Genomic DNA, 22747 nt, shown 5'->3' with positions numbered 1-22747 from the left:
TCATCCAAACATGCTGTAGTATCTCCTGTATTTTCTTAAGCTCTTCTTGACCCTACATTCCCCTAAAACAATTATCCCTATTTTCATTACCATTTTATTACGAGACTCCTCAAGTCTTCCTACGTCTATAACTTGTACTATCATTCTACTATTTCAGGTTAGAAACCCTAGAATCATCTTTGTGTAATTTTCACCCTTCCCTTTCCTGCTAGCAGACACCGTAGGTTCTTCCATCAAAATGGTGCATATATCCATTTTCTTCTTTGCTGTTTTCCTGCTGCCACTCTAGTCCAGTTTCTTGTGGTACCCCATCTAAACAGCTGAAAAGCTCTCCAATGAGCCTCTTGACTGCCATTATTTCCCTCTGCTAATTCATTTTGCATTCCACCACAACCAAAGTCTGCCTGATGTTGACCTCACCATCTTCTTTCTGATTCTGTCTGTTCATAAACCCACAATGATCTCTGATTGCTCATATTACCTGGCTTAAGCTTGTTGCACAATGTTTAAGACATTTCATAATCTGGTCCTATCCTGCCTCGAACCTTTATTTCCTATTGTCCACCAACATAAAACTCTGCTCTTTCAGACCAGTTTCCCTAGTGTGTTCCATGTAAGTCATACAGATTCCCACTTCCACATTTTATTCTTTCGTCCATGTTGACCTCACTCCTGAAATCCATCATCATCACTATTCTAAATTGTTTAGACTCTACCCTCCATGATACCTTATCATGCAATTCAAAATCATACCTTCTTGGCACTGAGATCCTACAGCATTCCAAGTCTCTGTCACTATTAATGATGTGGATATTTATTAAGTATGATTTTATCACTAATTCTTTCATATACAATATATACCTGAATATAAGTACACTTTTTCCTTCAAAATTCCTTCTCAGAAAAGGGAAATCCCCTAATCCTGATTTCTCACAAGATCTCACATACTGCCTGGTGCTTTATTTTGAATAACAAAGCACTGTTTGTAGAAGATACATTAACCTTAAATGATCTCAACTAATTCCACATTTGGATTACACAGAAGCCATCTGAAATAATAAGTTGGAAAGTAACAGGTAAAGAAATTCAATCAGATACAGTAATTATTCCTGTGGGAATGATCTCCAAATTGGAAATGCTGGATCTCACAAACACCCTTTTTAGAATCACTTTAAAAATCAATAAAGTTAATCTCCACATTGCAAAGATCATAAATACACGCCTAACTAATTACAAATGCAACTGTCCTAATTTTATGTGAAGAGATACTGGGTTTTGGGACAAAACTTCCTGTGATAGCATCATCCTTAGATTCAAAATCTGCTGCATCTCAAACAACTTAGGTGGCAGTGAAGAGGGCATGTTCAGGAGCAGGGCATTAAATGACCTGGAAGGGGTCTGAGTAGAGATAATGATAGCAATGGTGAGGCATTCACCATTCAGGACAGTTTCCTAAAAATGTAAGAATGGCAAAAAGTAGTAATTCTAAATTGCTGTATGACTTTACATGAGTTTAAATGTGTATGCACAGTTAAATTATTAACTATGTAAACAGACATGTGATCACACCATCTATATCCCTAAATGTTTACATACTGAAGTTGGCAAAATACTCTTTTATGGCAGGCAATGGGTGTGGGGAGCAAAGGGCAACTGAACAACAGAAATGAGTTAGGTAACCAATGGTATTAAGTCATGATGTGACAGGAAAAATACTTGGTGTGGTTAGTACTAGCACTGATACTCATCAAATGCGTGGAAGCTCAGTTTCCCAATGTTCAAGTTCAAGGACTGGACTAAATGTTCTCTAGGATCCTCTGCAATTCGCAAATGTTATTTCTATTGTTTTCTACTCTATTCTTTTCTAATGACTCAGGAGCACTGGTAAATACAAAGAGAAACGTTATTTTGTAGGCTACTGCAAATTTCTTCTTCCTTACCATTTAATATAACTTAGAAACTAAGTACATTTCCAAAACTTCAGTCCTGCTTTACTGACCTTATAAGCTTGATTTTTGGACTTTAAGAATCCTTGGTATTAGATTACCAACCATTCCATCTTACAATGACATCATTTTAGAGATAAGAGGTATATTTAAGGATGTCTCTTGGCCGGGCGCAGTGGCTCACTCCTGTAATCCCAGCACTTTGGGAGGCCGAGATGGGCAGATCACAAGGTCAGGAGATCGAGACCATCCTGGCTAACACGGTGAAACCCCGTCTCTACTAAAAAATACAAAAAACTAGCCGGGCGAGGTGGCGGGCGCCTGTAGTCCCAGCTACTTGGGAGGCTGAGGCAGGAGAATGGCGTAAACCCGGGAGGCGGAGCTTGCAGTGAGTTGAGATCCGGCCACTGCACTCCAGCCTGGGCGACAGAGCCAGACTCGTCTCAAAAAAAAAAAAAAAAAAAGAATGTCTCTTTCAGCATCTTTTTCCCTCAAGAAGAAACCAGGGGCTACGAAAGTTTAATGCTGCTCAGCGGCAGAACTGAGACCCAAACCCAAGCTTTACTCCTTCTGAATTCTGGCTATGAGCCATGACACCAAGCTCTGGGTACTCCACAGGAGATTACTGTGGTGATGAGTCATATTTTCAATTTCTTGAAGTTTTTTCTCAGTTGTATGTATGAATGTACAAAAGTTATGGGCCATATCAGTATAATTTTCTTGTTACTTGAATGCAATTTCTGACTTTTCTCCAGAGGTAAAGTGCCTAATGATCCCTACAAGCCCTATGTGATTCCTGCCCTCCAGTAAAACCAACCTAAGCCTTCAGTCATCACTGTATAACTCTCCCATTTCTGCTAGAGATAACTCTTTCATGCCAGATGAGCCGCATTTCTAATTAGCAGACTCTCCTCATGGAGCACCATCCTACGGTAAATCAAATGGAATGGACCTGGAGACAACAGATGCTGATCTCAAGCACACTGCTTGTGAAATTATCAATTATGCACAGGTGGCCTAGGAGGGCTGACACAGAGGGCCCCGCTCACACCACTACAGCACCGCCATTCCATAGCGTCTTGGAAGCACACACATCACATCAGCACCTGGTAAACTTTATGCATCTTAGTTGGGATTATACAAACTACCACTCTCTGTAAACTTCTCTTTGCCTTTTCAAGCTCAAATACTATTACCACTCAGAGTTACATAATGGTAAGGCTTACGACTGGATGGTTAACAAAAATTAATGCTTACCTTCAATTCTCTTTAAAGCTGAAAGGCACATATCCTGACTTGGAAATTCAAAGGGATTGCTGCAGGTTCGAATGGTGTCACATTCACATTTCCCATTGATTATATTGCAGCCAGCAATAAGGTTTTCATTGCATGGTTTAAAACCAAGCAGTTGGTCATCAGTCCAGTTCTCATCTGTAAAACAATTAACAACCAGATAATGTGTGTTTGCAGCTTCATTCAAAGGCCTGTTTGAGGGCAAAAATGCACTGGGATGTCAAGATTAACATTCAATTTTGACAAATCAGTTTGTGAAAGGCAGTCTGGCTGAAACTTTACAAATGAATGAAACCCAATCTCTTCATAATAACTGAGAAAACTGAAATAATAGCCATACATGTAGGCATTAAATAGCTATATGCACAAAGGTTTGAAACAAAAACCCACTACTTCTCTTATGTGTTATTACAACAACAATTGAGATGCCTTTAAAAATGTTTAATATCAAATAAAGATTCCTGGGTTTTCTCATGTTCAATACAATTACAAGAGTCACATTTGTCAATCTACAAAATTATTTTTTAAAAAGTTCTGTTTTGGCCAGGCACAGTGGCTCATGCCCGTAATCGCAACATTTTCAGAGACCAAGGCGGGGGGATTACTTGAGCCCAGGAGTTCACGACCAGCCTGGGCAACACAGTGAGATCCAGTCTCTACAAAAATAAAAAAAAACTAGCTGGGCATGGTGGTGCATGCCTGTGGTCCCAGCACTCAGGAGTTTGAGGTGGGAGGATCACCTGCCCAGGAGGTTGATCACCCCACTGCATTCCAGCCAGGGAAACTGAGTGAGACTCTCTTTAAAAAGCTAATTTTTTACTCTATTGGTAGGGACCGACTTTAGATTTAAAACAGCTCTTCAACTGACTACATTAAGGCAGCTAATAATCAACAACAAAAATCAGACACCACCAAAAGAGTCACAGTGGAGGGGATCCCCTCTAATGCATTTGGGGACAGACTGGTAGTATCCATCACTACCAACCCAAAGTCAGAAACAACAACAAAACTAAAGGCCTGCAGCTCAGTGACAGGCTGAGGTAACTGAAAACTGAGGCTGAGACCAAATCAGGTTCTGATCAGGGAATGGAGCAGACCACAATAAATAAAGTACGTTTTAAAAACAGCTATCATGGCTCAGCTCCAAAAAAATGCAATGAATATGACAGAATCATATGCAGGCTCAATTCTTAATATTCCTCATAGTTGAAACATCTCTTATAGGAAATTAGACTATCTCTCTATGAATCCTTGGGCCATTACATGGGTTTTTCCCACACTTAACATTATCTTTAACAGATACTTTACCCACCTGAAATGGGTACTGCCTATTGCATAGTAAACATGTTTCTGATAAGCATATCTGAAGAGAATTTTTTAAAGTACTTGAATTTAAGAAACCTTAAACCTCTTGCTCAAACTAAGGCAGGTATAAATGCCATCTTAAGAATCTGTTTTTGGCTGGGAGTGGTGGCTCATGCCTATAATCCCAGCATTTTGGGAAGCCGAGGTGGGCAGATCACCTGAGAACAGCCTGGCCAACATGATGAAAACTCATCTCCATTAAAAATACAAAAATTAGCTGGATGTGGTGGTGCGCGCCTGTGGTCCCAGCTACTCAGGAGGCTGAAGCAGGAGAATTGTTTGAAACAGAGAAGCGGAGGTTGTAGCAAGCCAAGATCGCGCCACTGCACTCCACCCTGGGCAACAAAGTGAAACTCCGTCTCAAAAAAAAAAAAAAAAAGTACAAACGAATCACTCTGATTTTTATAGGGTTAGCTTTTATTGCTGGCATCACTGCTCAGCGCATAAGTGAGACAAAAGTCTGCTCTCCCGGACTGAAATAAATAATTTTCTCATCAAGAGGTCTTTACAAGAATGTCATTTACTACATAAAGAGCTTCAGGGCGGTCCTTTGAAAAGGGAGAATAGAAAATCTCTTGTGTTTTGATTTCAGGAGATCAGGCTCACTTATTTGATCAAAGCCTCAGCTTTTAGTAAAATGATTCTCTTTCAGATTTGAAGTTTATACCGACACACAATTTATGTTTTAAAATTTGTTCTCCTATTTAGCCTATATTTGGTCCTAGAGAGAGAAAGAGAGAGAGAGAGAGAGAGAGAGAGAGAGAGAGGAGGGGAGAGAGAGAGAAGCAATACACACACACATATAACATATACACACAAAGGTACACTCCTATCTTCAAGACAACAATGAAATTAGTAAAGTACTCTGAAAGGAAAATCAGAAAAAGAATACCATATTGAAAAAAATTCAACATAGAAAAGAAGGTGATAATTGTCTTCAGTTACAATAAAATGTGCATCCAAGTGATTTCTTATCTGTTTAACTGTTAACATGCCAGTAGTACTAGCATTTTACTATAGTTCAGTCAGATTTGCCATGGAGGAATTTTTGTAACTACATATGCAAATTTATAACTGAAAGATAGTTTAGCCCTAGGACTTAAAAGAACTTGTAAGAAATTCAAGTAACATTTGAGCTACTGAAAAACTCTGTATATCTGTCCTCCTTTCCTTCATAGTTTTAAGAGGAAACCTTTATTACTGTTCTTATAAATACGTGCAGTTACTGAGTTGATTCTACTGCAGAATTTTTTCCACAGTAAACATCCCTTCCCACCATTCTAATTGGAACTCCCTGAAGACACCACTCTCCTGAACTACCACAATGTCTTCTAACCTGGCTCCCTGCCACTATTCTCTTGTCACTCCACCTCACTCCCCACAATGTGCCCAGATCCATCTTCCTCAAAAAACAAACCTGGCCAGTAATTATCTCTTGGCAACAAGAAAATGTCCCAGCTTCTTACTGTAGAATATCAGCTTCTTCATGGCATAGCTTGTAGCTACTTCTGCAGACTCGTCTTTCACCAGTCCCTCTCACATCCTAATGCTCTAGGCACACTGAGGCTCTCACCACAAACCTGCAGGAACTGCTCCCGTGCTTTACTCGGGAGTGTCGTCCACCTGGAATACCTCCTTCCCTTCTTCCTCTGATATCTCCTGCTCATCCTTCAAAACCTAGCTCAGATGTTACCTCTTTCGAGAAGCCTTCTCCACCTGCCCCAGGAGAAGAAGGTGCTCCATCCTCCGTGCTCCCACAAACATCTGCACAGACCTGTTGTCCCCTACCATAGTGGTTTTATGTAAGCCGTAATTCCTCAGTAGACAAAGAAGCCTCACATATGTATATACATACACATATGTGTATATATGTATTATACATATGTGTGTATATACACAGACACATACATGTCACTGGTATGGTTAATGTAGTTGTATCTTTAACAAAAAAGTGCCTAATTAAAAAATGATTAAAAAATATATATACACACACACACATACACACAAAACATCACAAGGAAAACTATGCTTCAAGATATAATAAAGAACCTGTTTAAACAATACAAATCCTGTTTTAAAAGCTTACTGTTACAGCACTGTATAAGGCACACATTTCAAAGAAATGCTTGGAATACTGGGTGCATTTCTCACTAGGCATCACCTATCATTACTCTCCTCCTCCACCGTTCAGCTCTAAGACTTCAACCTCTTATTACCTGGCTGGCATCAACAGTCCTTCCATGCAGCCCATCTCACAGCCAACTGGTTTTCACTGCCAGATGCTTTTCTCTGCCACCCCACAGGAAGACTATTTCCCCCAAATCTGGAATCAGAACTAAAAGGCCTTTGATGAGGCCGCTGGCCCCTTGCTGTTTTCTGCTGCTTTCTCAGCAGAAGCTTCCGGGCAGCAGCAGCAGACTCACCTGAAGATGCTCAGGTGAAGGTGACCATCCCCCTCAGAAACATTGCTGCCACTATGTCCAGACAGGAAGCATCTCTGACTCTAAAGCTAACAACATCTGAGACACTTTTCTTTTCTTTTTTTGAGAGTAAACTCCTTCAATTTTCTGCCTGTTCCTAATCAACACTTTGTTTTTCTTCGTGGGAAATAGTTTCCCTAGCAACCACTGCTTCATAGGATCAAGTACAACATGCTACTGAGACAAATGCTTTTCTGGTATTACAGAACATTACATTTTAAAACAATTTAACAAAATCAACAAGGACTGAAAGCAAAAATGTAATGAGCTTTGATTATAGAAATCAAATCTTAGCCCAAGAGTTCTGTTAACAGCATTTGGCAAATTATGTTTTAAAATCTCTCTTTTTCTAAGTAAATCCACATACACACCACAAGAATCAAGGTTCTCATTCTCTAACACAGTTCCTGGTTTCTCCTTGGACTGATCAGGAAAAAAAAAAGTTAAAAACAGAGGTACTGGTCTTTAACAACATGAAGTAGGTTTTTTCCTGGTACCCTAAACGTGACAAGATGTAGTCTCTTCGCCTGAAAGGTCAAGACAACTGAGGTACCTCTGCAAATGTATTTTTAAGTTTATAATTTCTGCAAGATACCAAATTAGGATATTAGATAGGGTACTTTCTCTAAGTATAAAATAGAGAAACCTACTAATTTCATAAATATATTCAAATTCATATATGTTCAAATATGTCTAATATTGAGTACTACAGTGAAGTGCCAGGTATATTAAACTGCTAAACCAACACTTCCACTTGTATGTTCAGAAGACATCTTGAAATATATTGCTTTTTCTCATGACAAACTCTGTACTTCAGTATGCAGATGAATTACTTTATGTGTATTTCCCATTTCATCCCACAGAACATTAATAAGATGTGTAATTGAGGGCTGAAATGTAATAAACTTAATAATTTGTATTGCTTTGATCAAGGGCATTCAAGGAAACTAATTTTTATTTTATTATTTTGTTCAATTACTTATCATTTTGCTTTACTGAAAGTACACAGTGAATACAATAACTGACTAGCACAATTTGGTGCCACAACCTCTATTCATACTAAAGTATCAGGAGTTTTATGTACCTTTTTTTTTTTTTTTTTTTTTTTTGCACCATTAGTACAAAATGGAAAAAGAAAAAAAAGCAAATAAAATGTTAATATTATTACGGAAATAGTTTTGACCTGATGCACCACCCGAAAAGAGCTTGGGGCTCCTCGGGAGTCTGTAGCTCACACTTTGAGAACTGCTGTTCTAAAGAGCACGTCCTGCAGGTACACCTGGGCCAAGGAGTAACAAAGAATGTTGGGTAAATCTTCTAGCAGTTACCATGGAACCATAAAAATGAATGTTTCTTTAATGTGATTTAGCTAATATGTAACCGGTAAATAGGAAAATGGTGTCAGTATAATAGAGATGTTCTGCTGGTTCTCATGTGATTTTTTCCCCAGCACATTAATGTTCCAAAAAAAATCAAAAGTGGGCCAGGCGCGGCGGCTCATGCCTGTAATCCCAGCACTTTGGGAGACTAAGAAAGGCAGATGACTTCGCCCCAGGAGTTCGAGACCAGCCTCGGCAACATGATGAAACCCTGTCTCTACAAAAGACACAAAAATTAGCCGGGTGTGGTGGCGCATGCCTGTAATCCCAGCTACTTGGGAGGCTGAGGCATAAGAACTGCTTGAACCTGGGAGGTAGAGGTTGCAGTGAGCCAAGATCGCACCACTGCACTTGAGCCTGGGCAACAGAGCAAGACTCTGTCAAAATAAATAAATAAATAAAAATAAATATCAGGGGCAAGTTTTCTCACAGTGAAAAGTCTTACCAGTATATGAAAGATCTGAAGAAAAGGGTGAAAATTTTGCTTAAATTCCTTTCTTTAGTGCAAGAAATGACTGCTCTGGTGGTTAAAATGTCCTCTATATTAAACTATCTGGGGAAACTGCAAGTAGAAATGAAAAGCCTGGAGACACTTGCCCCTGTAGTTTAAAAGAAAAAAAAAGAAAAACCACAATGATGAAGAAACTACTGCATGTTATGTTGAATTCTGATAACACTGTTCTACATGCAAAGTAAACATCTTCAACAACCCATGCCCTGAAAGGAGGCAGAACGAGCTTCGGAGTACGGAGGACTGCAAAGGATGGGTTACCAGTGAGCCAGGTGCAAATAAATGTCAGGGGCAGCTTACCTGGGCCAGTATTTTTATTTGAGTTCTTATTGTTTACATTTATCCTCTATGCACACAGTTGCACAGGTCTTAAGTGGCCTTCCCCAACCCTATTTCTTCCCAACAGCTCTCTTATTTTTAGTGTAATGAATGATTTTGCAGAATATGAGTAGGTTTTTTTATTTGCTTTACAAGAGTGAACAACATATGTTGCCAAAGCAGAAAACACCTGTACTTCCAATAGCTACATTCAGTCTTGTCCTGGACTTAAGTCTTTCTCCTCTAAGAGTATCTTTCAATATTCTCGGTGATGCCCGAAATTCTTTCCTTCTACATTTGATATGAAAGATTTTCAACGCAAAGGCTAGTTGGAGAGAAGTTTCCATCCTGAGGGCAGGAAAGTGGGCACTGAGAAGGATACGAAGGAGGAGGCCTCTTACAAGAGGTATGGAGGCATAACCAACACCAGATTTGTGAAGCGGCAGCTCCAGGGGATACAGAACCCCTGTGCTAAGGAGCTACAGGAACCAGCTGTGGCAACACCAGCTTTGAGTGGTCCTGGATTCAACCTCTATGCCCTTCAACATATCTTTCCATCTGCTTGCTGGTGTCTGAAATTCCACTAACATGGAAAAAAACATTTCAGGTATGAGTGCACTTACTGGACAAAGTATTGTGTGTTCATATGAAATTTCTGCCATCCTGAAGGTGGAAAGCATTTGTATACTCAGATTCTTACCATTTCCACCTAGTATCTGTTTAGGTTAATAGAGTTTACTCCAAACCAAGAGATGGCTGCACCCCATTATATGGCAATCCACTCACCAGAAATATGCTATAGCAGATATTAAAAAGCAAGAAACAAATTCACAGTACATACTCAGAAGCTCACAGTAATGGAATTCTGTTGGCAGAAGAGAAGCTTCTGGGAATATATATCAAATTAATTCTCCAGCTGTTCACATATCCCTGTGGCTACAGGAAGATGCAAATAGCTAATACTGGCATCTCTTTTCATGCCAGCCTAGAAACTCCAGTGTAATGTAAAATTGCTGCTCTTAACTCCCCCAGCTCCTGGCTGGCTGTTATCAGGCATTCAGTTCTGCTCGAGGAGGAATCGAATACAGTCTGCTTTCATTCTCTCTGCTTCAAGCTTAAGGCCTATGTACCCAAAGCTGGCGCTTCCTTCTCCTTCTCTTCCTTGTGCTGTAATCAGTGCAAAGCAGGAAGGGCAAATTTATAGTTATCAGTAGAAATGATTCATGTTACAAAAATGTATTTTACAGACATTTCTACAAAGTGAAACAATTTTAAGCATATGTAACTATAAACCAGAGTGGACAAAGCCTGAATCTTTCAAACAATGGAATACTAAAGTGTGGACGCAATTTTTCGTTGAAGACTAACTCTTAAACTGATGCAAACATCTAAACGTATAACAAACAAGAACACTGATTTGTATTATGTCCAAGTGAGGAATTCACTGTAAAACAAGCAGCACTGATCCAATATACTAAATCAACTTACAGCAAAATATTTGTTAATAAGCATATGTCCCTTTGCTACACTTTTCATCATACACCTCGGCAATACAACTAACAGAGAAGCACCAGTTTCATGTTTCGTGAAACAAGAAATAAGGACGGGAGAAACTGGGGCTACAGGACACAACTCTCCTACTTCACAGTGCTGCTTAACCTAGGAGCCATCTTAAACTGTACACGGAGAAACCACCCAGTGGGGGATGGTGTAATGGAGAGGGCCCTGGCCCAGGAGACCACAACCTGAGCTCTGTCACTCATTCACAGCAGGACCCTGAATAAGGCATTTAGCTCTCTAAGCTCCAATTTTTTAATTACAAAAAGGACGTGGAATGGATAATTCATGAGGCCCCTCTAGACTTTATCCTGATGTTTGATTCTAGCATCTTTATTGAAATTGTACAATGCTAACAATTTATTGGGAACAGTGCCAGAGAATCACATGCCTATGGCAGTCATAATTTAAATTTAAAATAATGTTCCATTATCAGACCAATTTGACTTCGTTTTGAAAACAAAGTCACTATGCAGAGTAAGGCAAGCCAAAGGTCTTTTAATGTAATGAATATCACTTTCCAGGACCTTTCCAGTATCTTCATCTTAGAGGATTCACTAGCTGAGGTCTCAGTAAATCTCCTCATTTAAACAGGATTGGCTATGAACTGACAATTGTTGAAGCACTCTGTCATGACGCAACTGTCTCTACTTTCGTATGTATTTGGAAGTTTCTATAATAAAAAGATTTTTTAAAGTGAGGGGTTTATAGGAAACTTACCAAATACTTAAAAATGAAGAACAATGGAAGCACCATATGTCAACATTGATGGGGACACAGTTAAGACAGTGTTTAAAGGGAAATTTCACAGGGCATAAGGCAGGTGAGAAAAAAATAAGAATGAACTAAGCATCCAACTCCAAGAAAGAGCAACAGAGCAAGTTCAAAGAATCAAGGAGGATGGAAATAATAAATCTACGGAGAAAATAAAAGCAACAAAAACAGTTAACAAAATTAAAAAACTGGTACTTAAGAAAGATTATTAAGACATCTTATAAATGGCTTTTGATGAATAGTATCACAGAGCATGTTAACTCATCCAGATACTTCGATGTATATTTTTTCAATCACTTTCTCTTTTGAGGTTTTATCAGGAAGTTACTCAAAGTTAGACACTGAATGGCTCCATTTCTGAAATTTTTTGAATAACCAAGGTAGGTATTTAATGCACATTTACATGTTTTCCTAGCTGCAGTTAGTCTGACTGCACTCTGTGGCACAGAACTTCACTCTCTTACATTCCCTCTGCTTTAAGAGTAAAATCCAAGTTTCCAAGGAAAATCTCAGGTCTTCTCCCCTGGTTCATGTTTGTGCTGTGCTCGATCAGCCTTCTATTCAGGCACAGGCCATGATTAAGCAATGCAGCTGTCTCTGAACTTGAATGTCCAATAAAAAAATGTAACTGCATGTTTATCCAGCTTCAAAGGATATCAATTTTCAGTTATCAAACACACTCTTACTTAAAAATCAATAAATCTTGGTTGAGGAAAAAAGTAGGAGAAATGTCTAATTATTCCCTATTTGATCTCTTCATCAGGATACTCTAAAAAAGGCATCCTTGGATTAAGCCAGGTCATTAGCTGTCTCTTACATACCTGGTTCAGAGTGTTTTATCCTCCTACGGCGGTGCTTTAAAGTAAATAACACCCAGCAAGGGGTGTTAAGGGAACAGCTCAATCAAACTTCTTAAGGCTATGGAGTTGCAAAGCAATGGTCTACAAAATGAAGTCCAACGTGCAGTCATTTGAGTCCCTGGCATGGAACAACGCAAAGCCAGTTTAGACTTGATCCCAACAAACTTCTTCAACCTCATCTCTGCCATGCCTCCCTCTTCCTCCAGTAAGAGTGACTATGAATTGCATGAATTTCCCATGTTGTTTCATGACATTCATGGCTGTTCTCTCTAACTAGAAAGTTACTTCTCTTCATCTGCACTGGAAACTCCTCCTCAGTGGTTAATACTTTCTTTAGATTTCCCCACTCTATAGGGACTGAATTAAATATGATTTCCAATGTAGGACTTCTACTGCATATCTATTAAAATTACTTCACTTACAGCAGCACGATGAAATTGTTCATCTAATCTCCTTTACCAGAAGTGGGTTCTTTGAAACTAAGGATCTACTTTTTACTCTTCATCACTGAACTATCATATGGCTTAGCAAATAGTAGCTTAGCAAAATAAATACCTGCAGAAGGAATAATTAGGGATAGGGAGGACAAGCACATGAATTTAATCAAAGCAATGTGAATCTTTGAGCGGCAAACTTTTTCTGGAAAGTAACTTTGTTGGCAGAGGAAGAAAAGTCAATTATTTAGAAATAACAGAGAAACATCTTTGGATCTCAGTCTTCCTACTTGTGAAATATTAATGTTAATTCAAGTTTTCTTTTAACCTCAATACTATATTAAGCAACACTTCCACAAATCAATATTTATGGCATGTCGAATGAGTGAATGAATATGCCTCAACCATGTTAAATAAATAACAACTTAAATAATAAACTTTTAATCTCCCTTTCTGCCACTTCTGTATATTATGACAATAATTAGATAATGTGACACACGTTAATGCTTCTTGCCAGAATGTGACTTGAGGACATGAATAATGCACAGTACCATTTTATAAATATTAATGGATGCTCTAACCTAAAATCTGTTAGTCAAATCACCAAGAGTAAACCAGAAGACTAGGTATGGGAATTGCACACATCCAAAAGTATGAACCACTAGAGTGAAAAGAAATGTGACCAGACCTTCTAACAATTAAATATGGTGCTCTGAAAATAAGCACTTTGAAGGATACACATTTTTCATTATACTAGGTGAAGAGGTAGCACAGATAATAAAGCACATTTCACCCTCTAAGACTAATCTGATAACGGCTAACACTCACAGAGCACTTTCTATGTGCCAGAGACTGGAATAAGCACTCTCCACGGATTAATCAGTTTTACTAAGGAGGGAAGCTGAGTAACCTAGGTCTGAATCCCATATAGGCTGTCACCCAGCAGCGGACATGAGGGGCTGAAGAAACAGGAAAGTGAGGTAGTCAAAGGCTGGGCAAAATTTCAAGTTCATGTCAATCTAGAAGACCTGAGCATCAGGGAAAAGAAAGGCAGGAACACCACTAATTCTCCTATCTCACTCTGGTGAGGTCCATCTCCAGTAATATGGCCTGGAGACCCCTGCTGATGGTCCCTGAACCACAAGGACAAGCAGAGGCCCCTCTATGACACCTTGCAGCCAAGACAAACAGAGTTGCAGAAGCACCTCTGGAGCCACCAGAACAGAAAACCCACCAATAGAAACATGATGTCAACTAATCTATCATCCAGGAAAACAGAGGTTCTTTGCTAAGACCTTCCTATACAGCAATACTCCTGAAAAGCAAATAATAGTTTTTAAAAGGTGTAATGATCTGGAAGTAGCAATAAGGAATCTTTTCAGGATAATAACTTTGTGAAATCAGCAAGCAATCATTTTTGCAAGGGATATTTTTACAAATCAACTTCAGCACTGCTGTGTACTTTACCTTAATAATTTATCTGAAGTCTTCAAAATAAACCAAGTGGAAGATAAATGAAAGAGTGATATAAATTCCAACAATTATATTACTAATCCTTGCCATTAACTCTAATACTGGTCTACAAAGAAATATCTTCCCTAAATATCTTGCCTAAAAACCCAAACCTTTGTTTTTTGTTTTTTTTTTTTTTTTTTTTTTTTTTTGGTGAAACAAGATTCTGTTTGGTTTTATTTATTCCTACTACACAGTCCAAGAATCTGGTCATCCCAGCAACAAAACTAAATTTGCCAGCAATATTCAATGAACGTTGCTTCATACGTACGGCATACCATTTCCTAGTTGCCCAGTTTCATCTTAAGTGAAAGTCTGGCATGTATGTCAAAACCTTTTTTCTTAAAACATCATTAAGATCCACACGGTTAATGCATGTTTAGGTGGACAATAGTGCTATAAATTAGAAATAAGAATCAGAGAGACAACTGTGGCCTATTAAGAAACCTCACAGGGACTGATCCACTGATTTTAAAGGCATCAAGTCCTTGAAATCCATTTTAAAACTCTTCAGAAAGAAGCAAATATAAATTAGGGGACAATGAAAAGCAGGACTCTTGCCTTAGGCCATACCAAGAAATGAATATGAACACCTTGGGTGGACTATGATTTACACAGCAGCGATCTGATCCCTAACATTCATGGGAAATAAACTAGACAACTATAACAAGAACACAGAAACATTAAAAAGTCTTAAGAACATGTTTGAAAAACATATTTACACATTTCTTACAAAACTGGAGTTTCCTTTGTGTAGCATCTTACCTCTATACCTAACAGACACCCAGCTCTAAGTCACTGGGTCCTCACTTCGGAGGTCCCAGAGATGACAGCACAAGCCGTATCTATAAATCTATGATGGCACTCTCCTGACCACAGGGTCAAGTCCTCACACTGATAAATTAGGCCTGTGCCTAGCCCTAGCTGACCTTCCAGTTACCTCCCACTGTGCAGACATCTGCTCTTCCCCTCCCCAGCTACTGCGGCCTCAAGGCTTTGGCACTTGTGTTCCCTCTCTCTGGAACATCCTACTCCAGGTGCGCGCATGGTTCACTCCAGCACACCTTCAGGTCTTCAATCAAACTCAACTTCCAGCAAGACTTTGCCAGACCATTAAAACTGCAAACAAGACACTACTGTGGCCGCCTCTGTCCCCTTTCTCAGCTTTATTGTTCTCCATAGCACTTCTCTCCTCTTGTATGCTGTATCTTTTCCTTACCAATTTGGCTGATTCTATCAGAAAGCTCCAGTTGGTAGGAATTTTTGTCTTGTTCACTGCTGTATCTTCTGCACCTGGAAGAGGGCTCAGCACATAGTAGAGCCTCCATAAATATTTACTCAATCAGCTGATTTCCTGAGTATGCTATGCACGTTCACTCCAATGGGCCTTTACGGATCCCACTGCTCTGCTTAGGAACAGTTTTATTTCCTCCTGTCTACCTAGAAAGGTGCTACTACCGTACTGTGCCCTGCTTAAATATCTTTTCTTCAAAGAAGTCTGATTTTCAATTTTTTCCCACCCATCCCTCTCTCTTTCTGGCACACCCACCCCCAGAACTTCCCTTATTCTAAGGCATTGCTGAGCTTCTTGGGAGCAGAAACTGCTTCTCTCTTTTCTACACTCACTCTGTGCTGAACACACAGCAGGCCCCAATATCCACTTGCTGAAGTAAATGAACGGTAAACCTGAGTAAGTGACTGCTCTATGAGGTAACTAATACTATTCTCTACTAACAACACTGCATGGAAAAAAAGAAGCAGCTCTAAAAATGTTCTGTAGGTATCAAAGTTTCAGGTTTGTTTATTTGCTACTTCTGCATTCACATTTAAAATCTTTTGGGAATGGCTGAGATGCAAATAAATAAACTTTATAATAATTCAAGCCTTCCAAGGACTAGGAAACAGGTAACTTTCAGATATTTTAAAACACAGCAGTGTCAAAGTTAACGAAAAATTTTTTACAGATTTCTACATTTCAAATTAGAACACACATAGGTATAAACATACACATGTAGAAAATAACTTGCTTCCAAAAGAAAATGTAAATAAAACAGGTATGCATCACTCAGTCCTTTTTCCATATGGTACAGCAATATGTATTCCCATATGCAGTTAAGTATGTGGATTTTTCAAGACCATGATTCTGTCATGTTATTCTATTTAAAGTTGGCGTTTAGAGTGGAAAAGAAGTCTCAAAAAAAATATCCAAATGACAAAGCTCACAATTTGTGGAAATACCTCTAACAGTTTTTAGGATATAAAAAGAAATACCAAACGCAGATAATTCCCAAAGGATGCTTTGATCAAATCCATATCCTATGTAACGAACAATAATGATCACCAAGTTTCAAAGGATTAGAATATACAGAGATGCACAGCTTTAAACTTATGTGTACGTGCTTGTTCTTTCCATTGTTAATTCCATTGTTTTGAACTTCCAATTTATGGAAGACTGGAGGTTCTCAAGGCAGACCAAAAGATGCACCCCTTAAGCCGGGAGACACAGGCCGACGTAGCTGTAACACTGCCTGCAGCATCACAATGGGCCTCACCTGGTGTCTTTCTTATCAACCGGCTGAAGGAAAGGGGTGCTGCACACCTGGGCTGGTAGGCCCAATAAATTAGTGCCATAACCATGATATTTCTACTTAGCACCAGGGCCGCTATTCCTATGATTTCATATAATGTCCTGTGAGAAGAGAGGAAAGGACATTACCACCCTTGCTTCAGACAGGATGTGCGGCATGGCCACGGAGCACTAATTATCATTCAAGACTACCCTGGGCACAGAAGTTAATTTACTCAGCACAGAGAGATTCCAGCTGCACAGAAAACACAAGCCCTTCAGGTATGGCAGCAGTTAGGATCGCTCTCCACTTAAAACAGGTGTTTCAGAAACAGACTCTGCCTATAGTTTCTATTCCTTCCCCACGAGCATGGAATTTAATTTTAAACATCCCCAACGAAAAGCTAGCTTGCCAACACGCGCAGTTTGGAAACAGCAATGACCTGCTAGTGGTTCCACAAGGGTTTGCTGAGGCGGTTCCAGGCCCTGGTTCTGCATCCTGATTCTGCCAAAGGCTTTAATTGGGAGGAAGCTGAGGATACAAAGTTCCCTAATCCTGGAGAGGAGCAAGGAGCTGCTGGGCATATCATCACCCTGAGGCTTGTCCTCAGGTTTTTTTGAAAACCTCTTCGAGGGAGGTAACAGACCCAAGCATGGTCCAGATGGGTCCACCAATGACAGAAAACAGAAAGGGACAGGTGAGTAACAGTTGGCCTCACACTTGCATGTGCACCCACCCCTTTCACTAACCCCAGTGACTCTATCTTTGCCAAAGCTGAGCATGTTAAAAAGCACTGGGGTTTCCAAACGGGGTGTGCTTTACTCTAAAATAAAAATGGCACAGAAGGTTTTTTTTGAGATGGAGTCTCACTCTATCATACAGGCTGGAGTGCAGTGGCGCAATCTAGGCTCACTGCAACCTCTGCCTCCTGGGTTCAGGCAATTCTCCCACCTCAGTCTCCTGAGTAGCTGGGATTACAGGCACGAGCCACTGCACCTGGCTGGAATTTTCTTTAGGAGGGTCTTTCCTGCTAACATACTTGGTTTCTGAAGTGAGAAGTGCGTCTAGTTCACACAGTTACTGGACATTCCTTCTCTCATCCATCACCTTTGTCCTCTCCTACTACAATTTCCTCTGCATTCTGGCCTGCTCCTCCTCCTTCCCCTCACATCCTTTCCTCTTCACCCCAACTGCTCTGGCAGCTCACCTTCCTGAGCCTGGCTCTGCCAGAGGTCCCCGGCCACAGGCCTGGTCTGAGGAAACCTACCGGCTCCCTGCCCTGCCAGCCCCGCCCCCAGCGTGGGAGTCTAGCGGGAGCTGCCTGTGGGGCCGCACTGGGCAGCATTTCCTTTCCCTCCATCCCACCTCAAGGCCATGGGGCACTCCTTCCCCCTCCCCCGAGTCCTTCCTGTTTCCCAGGCCAGGTCCATCCAGGACACTCAACTGCCAGGGGTCAGAATGCCACATTCCAGTGGCTTCACACCATCACTGGGAGGGCTCTAGATTCCTGTGTGGGGGGTAGGGGCGGGGGCAAGAAGGCGGGCAGGGAGGCTGGCAGGGAAAAGTTCAGCAGAGGCTGATCCAGCCCACTGTTATGTATTCTGGGACAAAGTCATGGGGCAGGGAGAGCAGCGGGGGGCCCCAGGAGTTCCCTCCAGAGTGGGCAAGAGAAAGCTCCTTGACCTCTTTGGGTTAGGCAGGAAAGAGAGGCCATAACCGCACACATGGTCGAAATTTTTTTTTTAAATAAGAGAACATGACAAACTTTTATGGGTCTCAGTTCCTTAATCTGTAAAATTAGGCTGGCCTAAAGGTGCTTTTCTGAAGAAACTTCCAATGCCACAGTTCTGATTCCTGGTGTGGCAACAGTGCTCTGATCTCAGTTATTTTCAAAGTCTGATGTCTTTTTGGCTAACGAATAGAAATACCACCTTCATTCGGAGGGCAAACAAAACTTCAACCTCCCAAAACAAAATCCTCCCCTTGCAATACTGGATTTATTTGCCTTGCAGACTCAGTGTCTCCCAAACGTTCTTTATGTCCTTCTTTTGATTTATTTGTCCTGTAGGTTTTAACTCTGTAGAGTCTGGGCTCAAACCCACAGGACCTGGCCTCTCAAGGGTTTCCAAATCCTCCTGCTTGCAGGCCCCCAAGGCTTATGAAATTAAGCTCCAGGATGCGCATCCGATCCAGGTCACCCTCTGGAGCTTAGGGCTGCAGCATGATGGGACTGGACAACTCTGGCCTCATCTGAACCCAAGGGGAGCAGCTTAGAGTGCCATGACACAGTGGGCAGTGCTGAATCCCTCTGACACAAGAGTACCACTCCAGTGGAACTCAAAAAAGGGAAGCCGGCAAGGAATAAGGAGCTTGAGCTCAAACTGTGTAACATCAACAGATGAACCGGCAGACTTCAGCTTGGTCTTGTGGAGGAGGATGTGGAGCTGGCCTGGCTGGCCTGGCACTCTGAGGACAGGAGTACCGGACTGATAAGCGCAGACTCTGGAAGGGAAGGAAATGGAAAACAGTGCTGGAGAGATTGGGGAGAAGGAATAAGTGAAGAGGAGCCCACTTAGGGCTGCCATTCATGCATCAGAGTCATAAGAAGCATGTGCGGTTAGGTTCTGCCTCTGTAAGACAGTCCATGAAGAAAATATCCCTGAGTGGTCAAAGTCTATCAACTGTACTTCAACTAAATGTCTACATTCCTCCCATACACATATTTTTTCTTTTTTTAAACCAAATCATTGCTTTTAATAAATCCTTATGACTAAAGTTTGACCACAGAGTAAGTTTGTGGGTAAGATGATTAATATGATCCTACAAAAAGATACCCTGATACAGATTCATTTCATTCTAAGCAATTGCTTTTCTAAAAAAAAAAAAAAAGAAATAGAATCCCTGACCAATTATGACCTCCTTCCTCTCAAGCAAGGATTCAACACAGAATACTCATTTACTAAGACCCAACATTAGTGAGAGAATATGTTTTCTGGAATTAACTAGAGTTTGAACCCCAAGTACATACTACCCTTCATTAAAAACCAGTTCAGTGCTCTGTTCAGAAGACTGCATATTACCTCTGCGTGCTACACTTCTTATACTTTGGGAAGGCTGTACTGTTGTCAGGGCTGAAATAAAAGTGCCTGATTTTCATACCCCAGCAGAAGCAGAACTACAGCAGAAGCAAATCAGATGGCTCATAAATCAGATGTCCTCTGACAGCTCTTCCTTTTATGAAGATCACATTTTAAATGGACCACTTCAGTTTGGGTGAGAAAAACATGAGAAAGAAGGAAAGCATTTGTACATTCTTCTAGTCTTTTAATAAAATGATGAATCCTTCAAACCACCTGCATAATTTTTCCACACAAGAACCACAGTGTACTCATTTGCACTGATAAATTTATTTCAAGTTGAATACAAGGCAGGGATTTCGCAGTTACAAAAATCTGAAACACAGAGACCTAAAAAAAGGAAAGAAAAGTTATTAAAATTTGTACAATGGACAACGGAAGTATTTCTTTAAAACAAGACAAGCTGTTTTGTTTGAATGAGTATGTGTGTATGTTAGCTGAAAGCTCTAAATTTCTCCATAAAAAGGATTTTACTACTGTTGCTATCCTGTTACAGAATTCATTTTTAAAATCAATAAATATTTTCAGAATGAGAAGAAGCACTTATAAAATGCTGATAACAGGACTTCAGGTTCATGTTCTTGTCACCTTTGTAGATATGATCACTTGCACTCCAGCCTGGGTGACAGAGTGAGACTCCATCTCAAAAAAAACAACAAAACAAAAAACAAAAAAACAAAAAACAAAACTGTCTTCTGCAAATTTGAATCTCTAGCTTGATGTCTTTTGTTAGCCAAAAAGACATTAGACTTTGAAAATGACTGAGGTCAGAGGACTGTTGCCACACCAGGAACAATCCAATCTCTGGATCAAAATCTCTTATTTTTAGGATAGCAGTCCCCATCAAGAGATCACAAAGACATATACCCTTTAGTCTTTGCCATCTGAAATGGCATCAGCATAAACTTTTTAATTAACTTTCTTCACTTAAAAAAAAAATGACTTACCTCCTTCTGTTAAGAGCTGTGTGCTTCATCCAGAGTATGGCCCAGGCACCTCAAAATGAGTGGTGGCACTCCTTCCCCCACTGTCGCATATGGACCATTTGGGGGACCATTTGTTCCTCTTTGAGATGAGCAATAATGCTGAGAGCAGCCTCAAATTCAATACCCCACAGCTAGAGAGAAACATGTTAGGTGACGCTTGCCTAGGAGGAAAATCATGAACAAAACTTCCTCACAAACACCTTCAATGTGATGTAATGTGAAGAAAAATATCCCATCAATTACTCATTGATTTAAAATACATTAACTGAACACCTGCTACTTACACAGTGCTGTGCTAGAATAGACTACACAGAAGCCCAGTAGGCTATTCAATTATAGAGCATCTATCTATCCATCCATCACCTTAAAAGCAAACATAAGTTGTAATGCAGAGTAAGCCCCTAAGTTTAGAAAGGGTGAATTCTCGTTAATATGTCCACTGCACATGTTGGAGTCTGAAATATCCCAATAATAATGCTTACTGAAAACAAATCACTTGATGGCTTTGGCCTTTCAAAATTACCTTGGGAGCCAGTAAATATCACTGAAACACCTGAGAGACTGAGTTTGTTAGGTATGACTAACAAATCACAGGCACCCAGTTATCACCATAGAATTTGGAACATTCTACTCCCCTGCCAGCAGCTAGGGAGTAAATGTCTTCAGGCCTATGATGCTTTATTTCAACCAAATATTACTCTTAGTTTATGGTAAGAGAAGAGGAAATCACTTTCCCACCTTCTGAATATTACATTTACTCAACAAAACATTAATGAGTATGTGCTATGTATAAACCATCGTGTTAGATGTTGAGGTACAAAGATACAATGACAATGTACATTAACTGTGTCCTTACTGTATACAAGACACTATTCAAGTGCTTTACATGAATGAATTAAGTATTCCTCATAACCACCCAAAATAAATGGATACTATTGCTATTCCCATTTTACAGATGGAAATCATGAACAGAGGTTGGGGAGCGGTTGGCCAGGGTAACACACCATGCAAGTCTCCAGGCTGGACTATGCACTGGCTTCTGAGCCTGAACTCCCACTAGTACACAATTTTGTCTCTCATTAATAAAACACGATTTCTCCCTATGGAATTTATCATCTAAATTTCAGAGGAAGTCATTTCTACTGGAAAGGTTGAGACTGTATGCCTAACACTCCTTGGCAAGTAGATGCAATGTCTGCTAGTCATACAGGGGGGTAACATGCCCCAAAACTGGGGTGACTCATCCTCCAAGGAGGAAGCAACAGGGCCAAAGGGGCAGAGCCAGCACTGGAGTGAGACTAGTGCCACCAGTGAGCTGTCATCAGCTAGCTAGACAGTGCCCCTGAGCTCCAAACAGCAGAAAACACCTGTGTGCAGGGCTGGGGGTTGACCAAGGGCAGCTGTTGCATGTGGGCCTTCCGGAACCCACATGGGGGGAGGCAAGGGAAAGGGATTCAGACCCTGAAAGGGGAAATCAGTGACCAACCCATGAAGAGACAAAAGACAGGGCTGAGGAACTGCTGTTCTGTCTCTCTACATTAGAGAGAGTGATACACAGACACATGGGGGTCACAAACTCCAAAATCCCACAACTCCATCCCCCAAATGCTACACGCTTGTAGTATTTA

General features: G+C 40.5%; 1 protein-coding gene across 4 annotated transcripts in view; it reads right to left on the bottom strand.

The window, feature by feature from the left end:
* Positions 1–22747, bottom strand: part of CRIM1 (cysteine rich transmembrane BMP regulator 1) — a 196941-nt gene that overhangs the window by 152769 nt on the left and 21425 nt on the right. For 3 of the 4 annotated variants that reach the window (XM_007970963.3, XM_007970961.3, XM_007970964.3), the window contains exon 2: positions 3204–3377. The exons of the other annotated variant lie outside the window; for it this stretch is intronic. In XM_007970963.3, the coding sequence (XP_007969154.1) occupies positions 3204–3377 (174 nt within the window). The remainder of the gene's footprint in view (positions 1–3203; positions 3378–22747) is intronic. 4 annotated transcript variants of the gene reach the window in all.

Source organism: Chlorocebus sabaeus, chromosome 14 (genome assembly GCF_047675955.1).
Source record: "Chlorocebus sabaeus isolate Y175 chromosome 14, mChlSab1.0.hap1, whole genome shotgun sequence".
Taxonomy (NCBI): Eukaryota; Metazoa; Chordata; class Mammalia; order Primates; family Cercopithecidae; genus Chlorocebus; species Chlorocebus sabaeus.
This window is presented reverse-complemented; position numbering and strand designations above follow the sequence as displayed.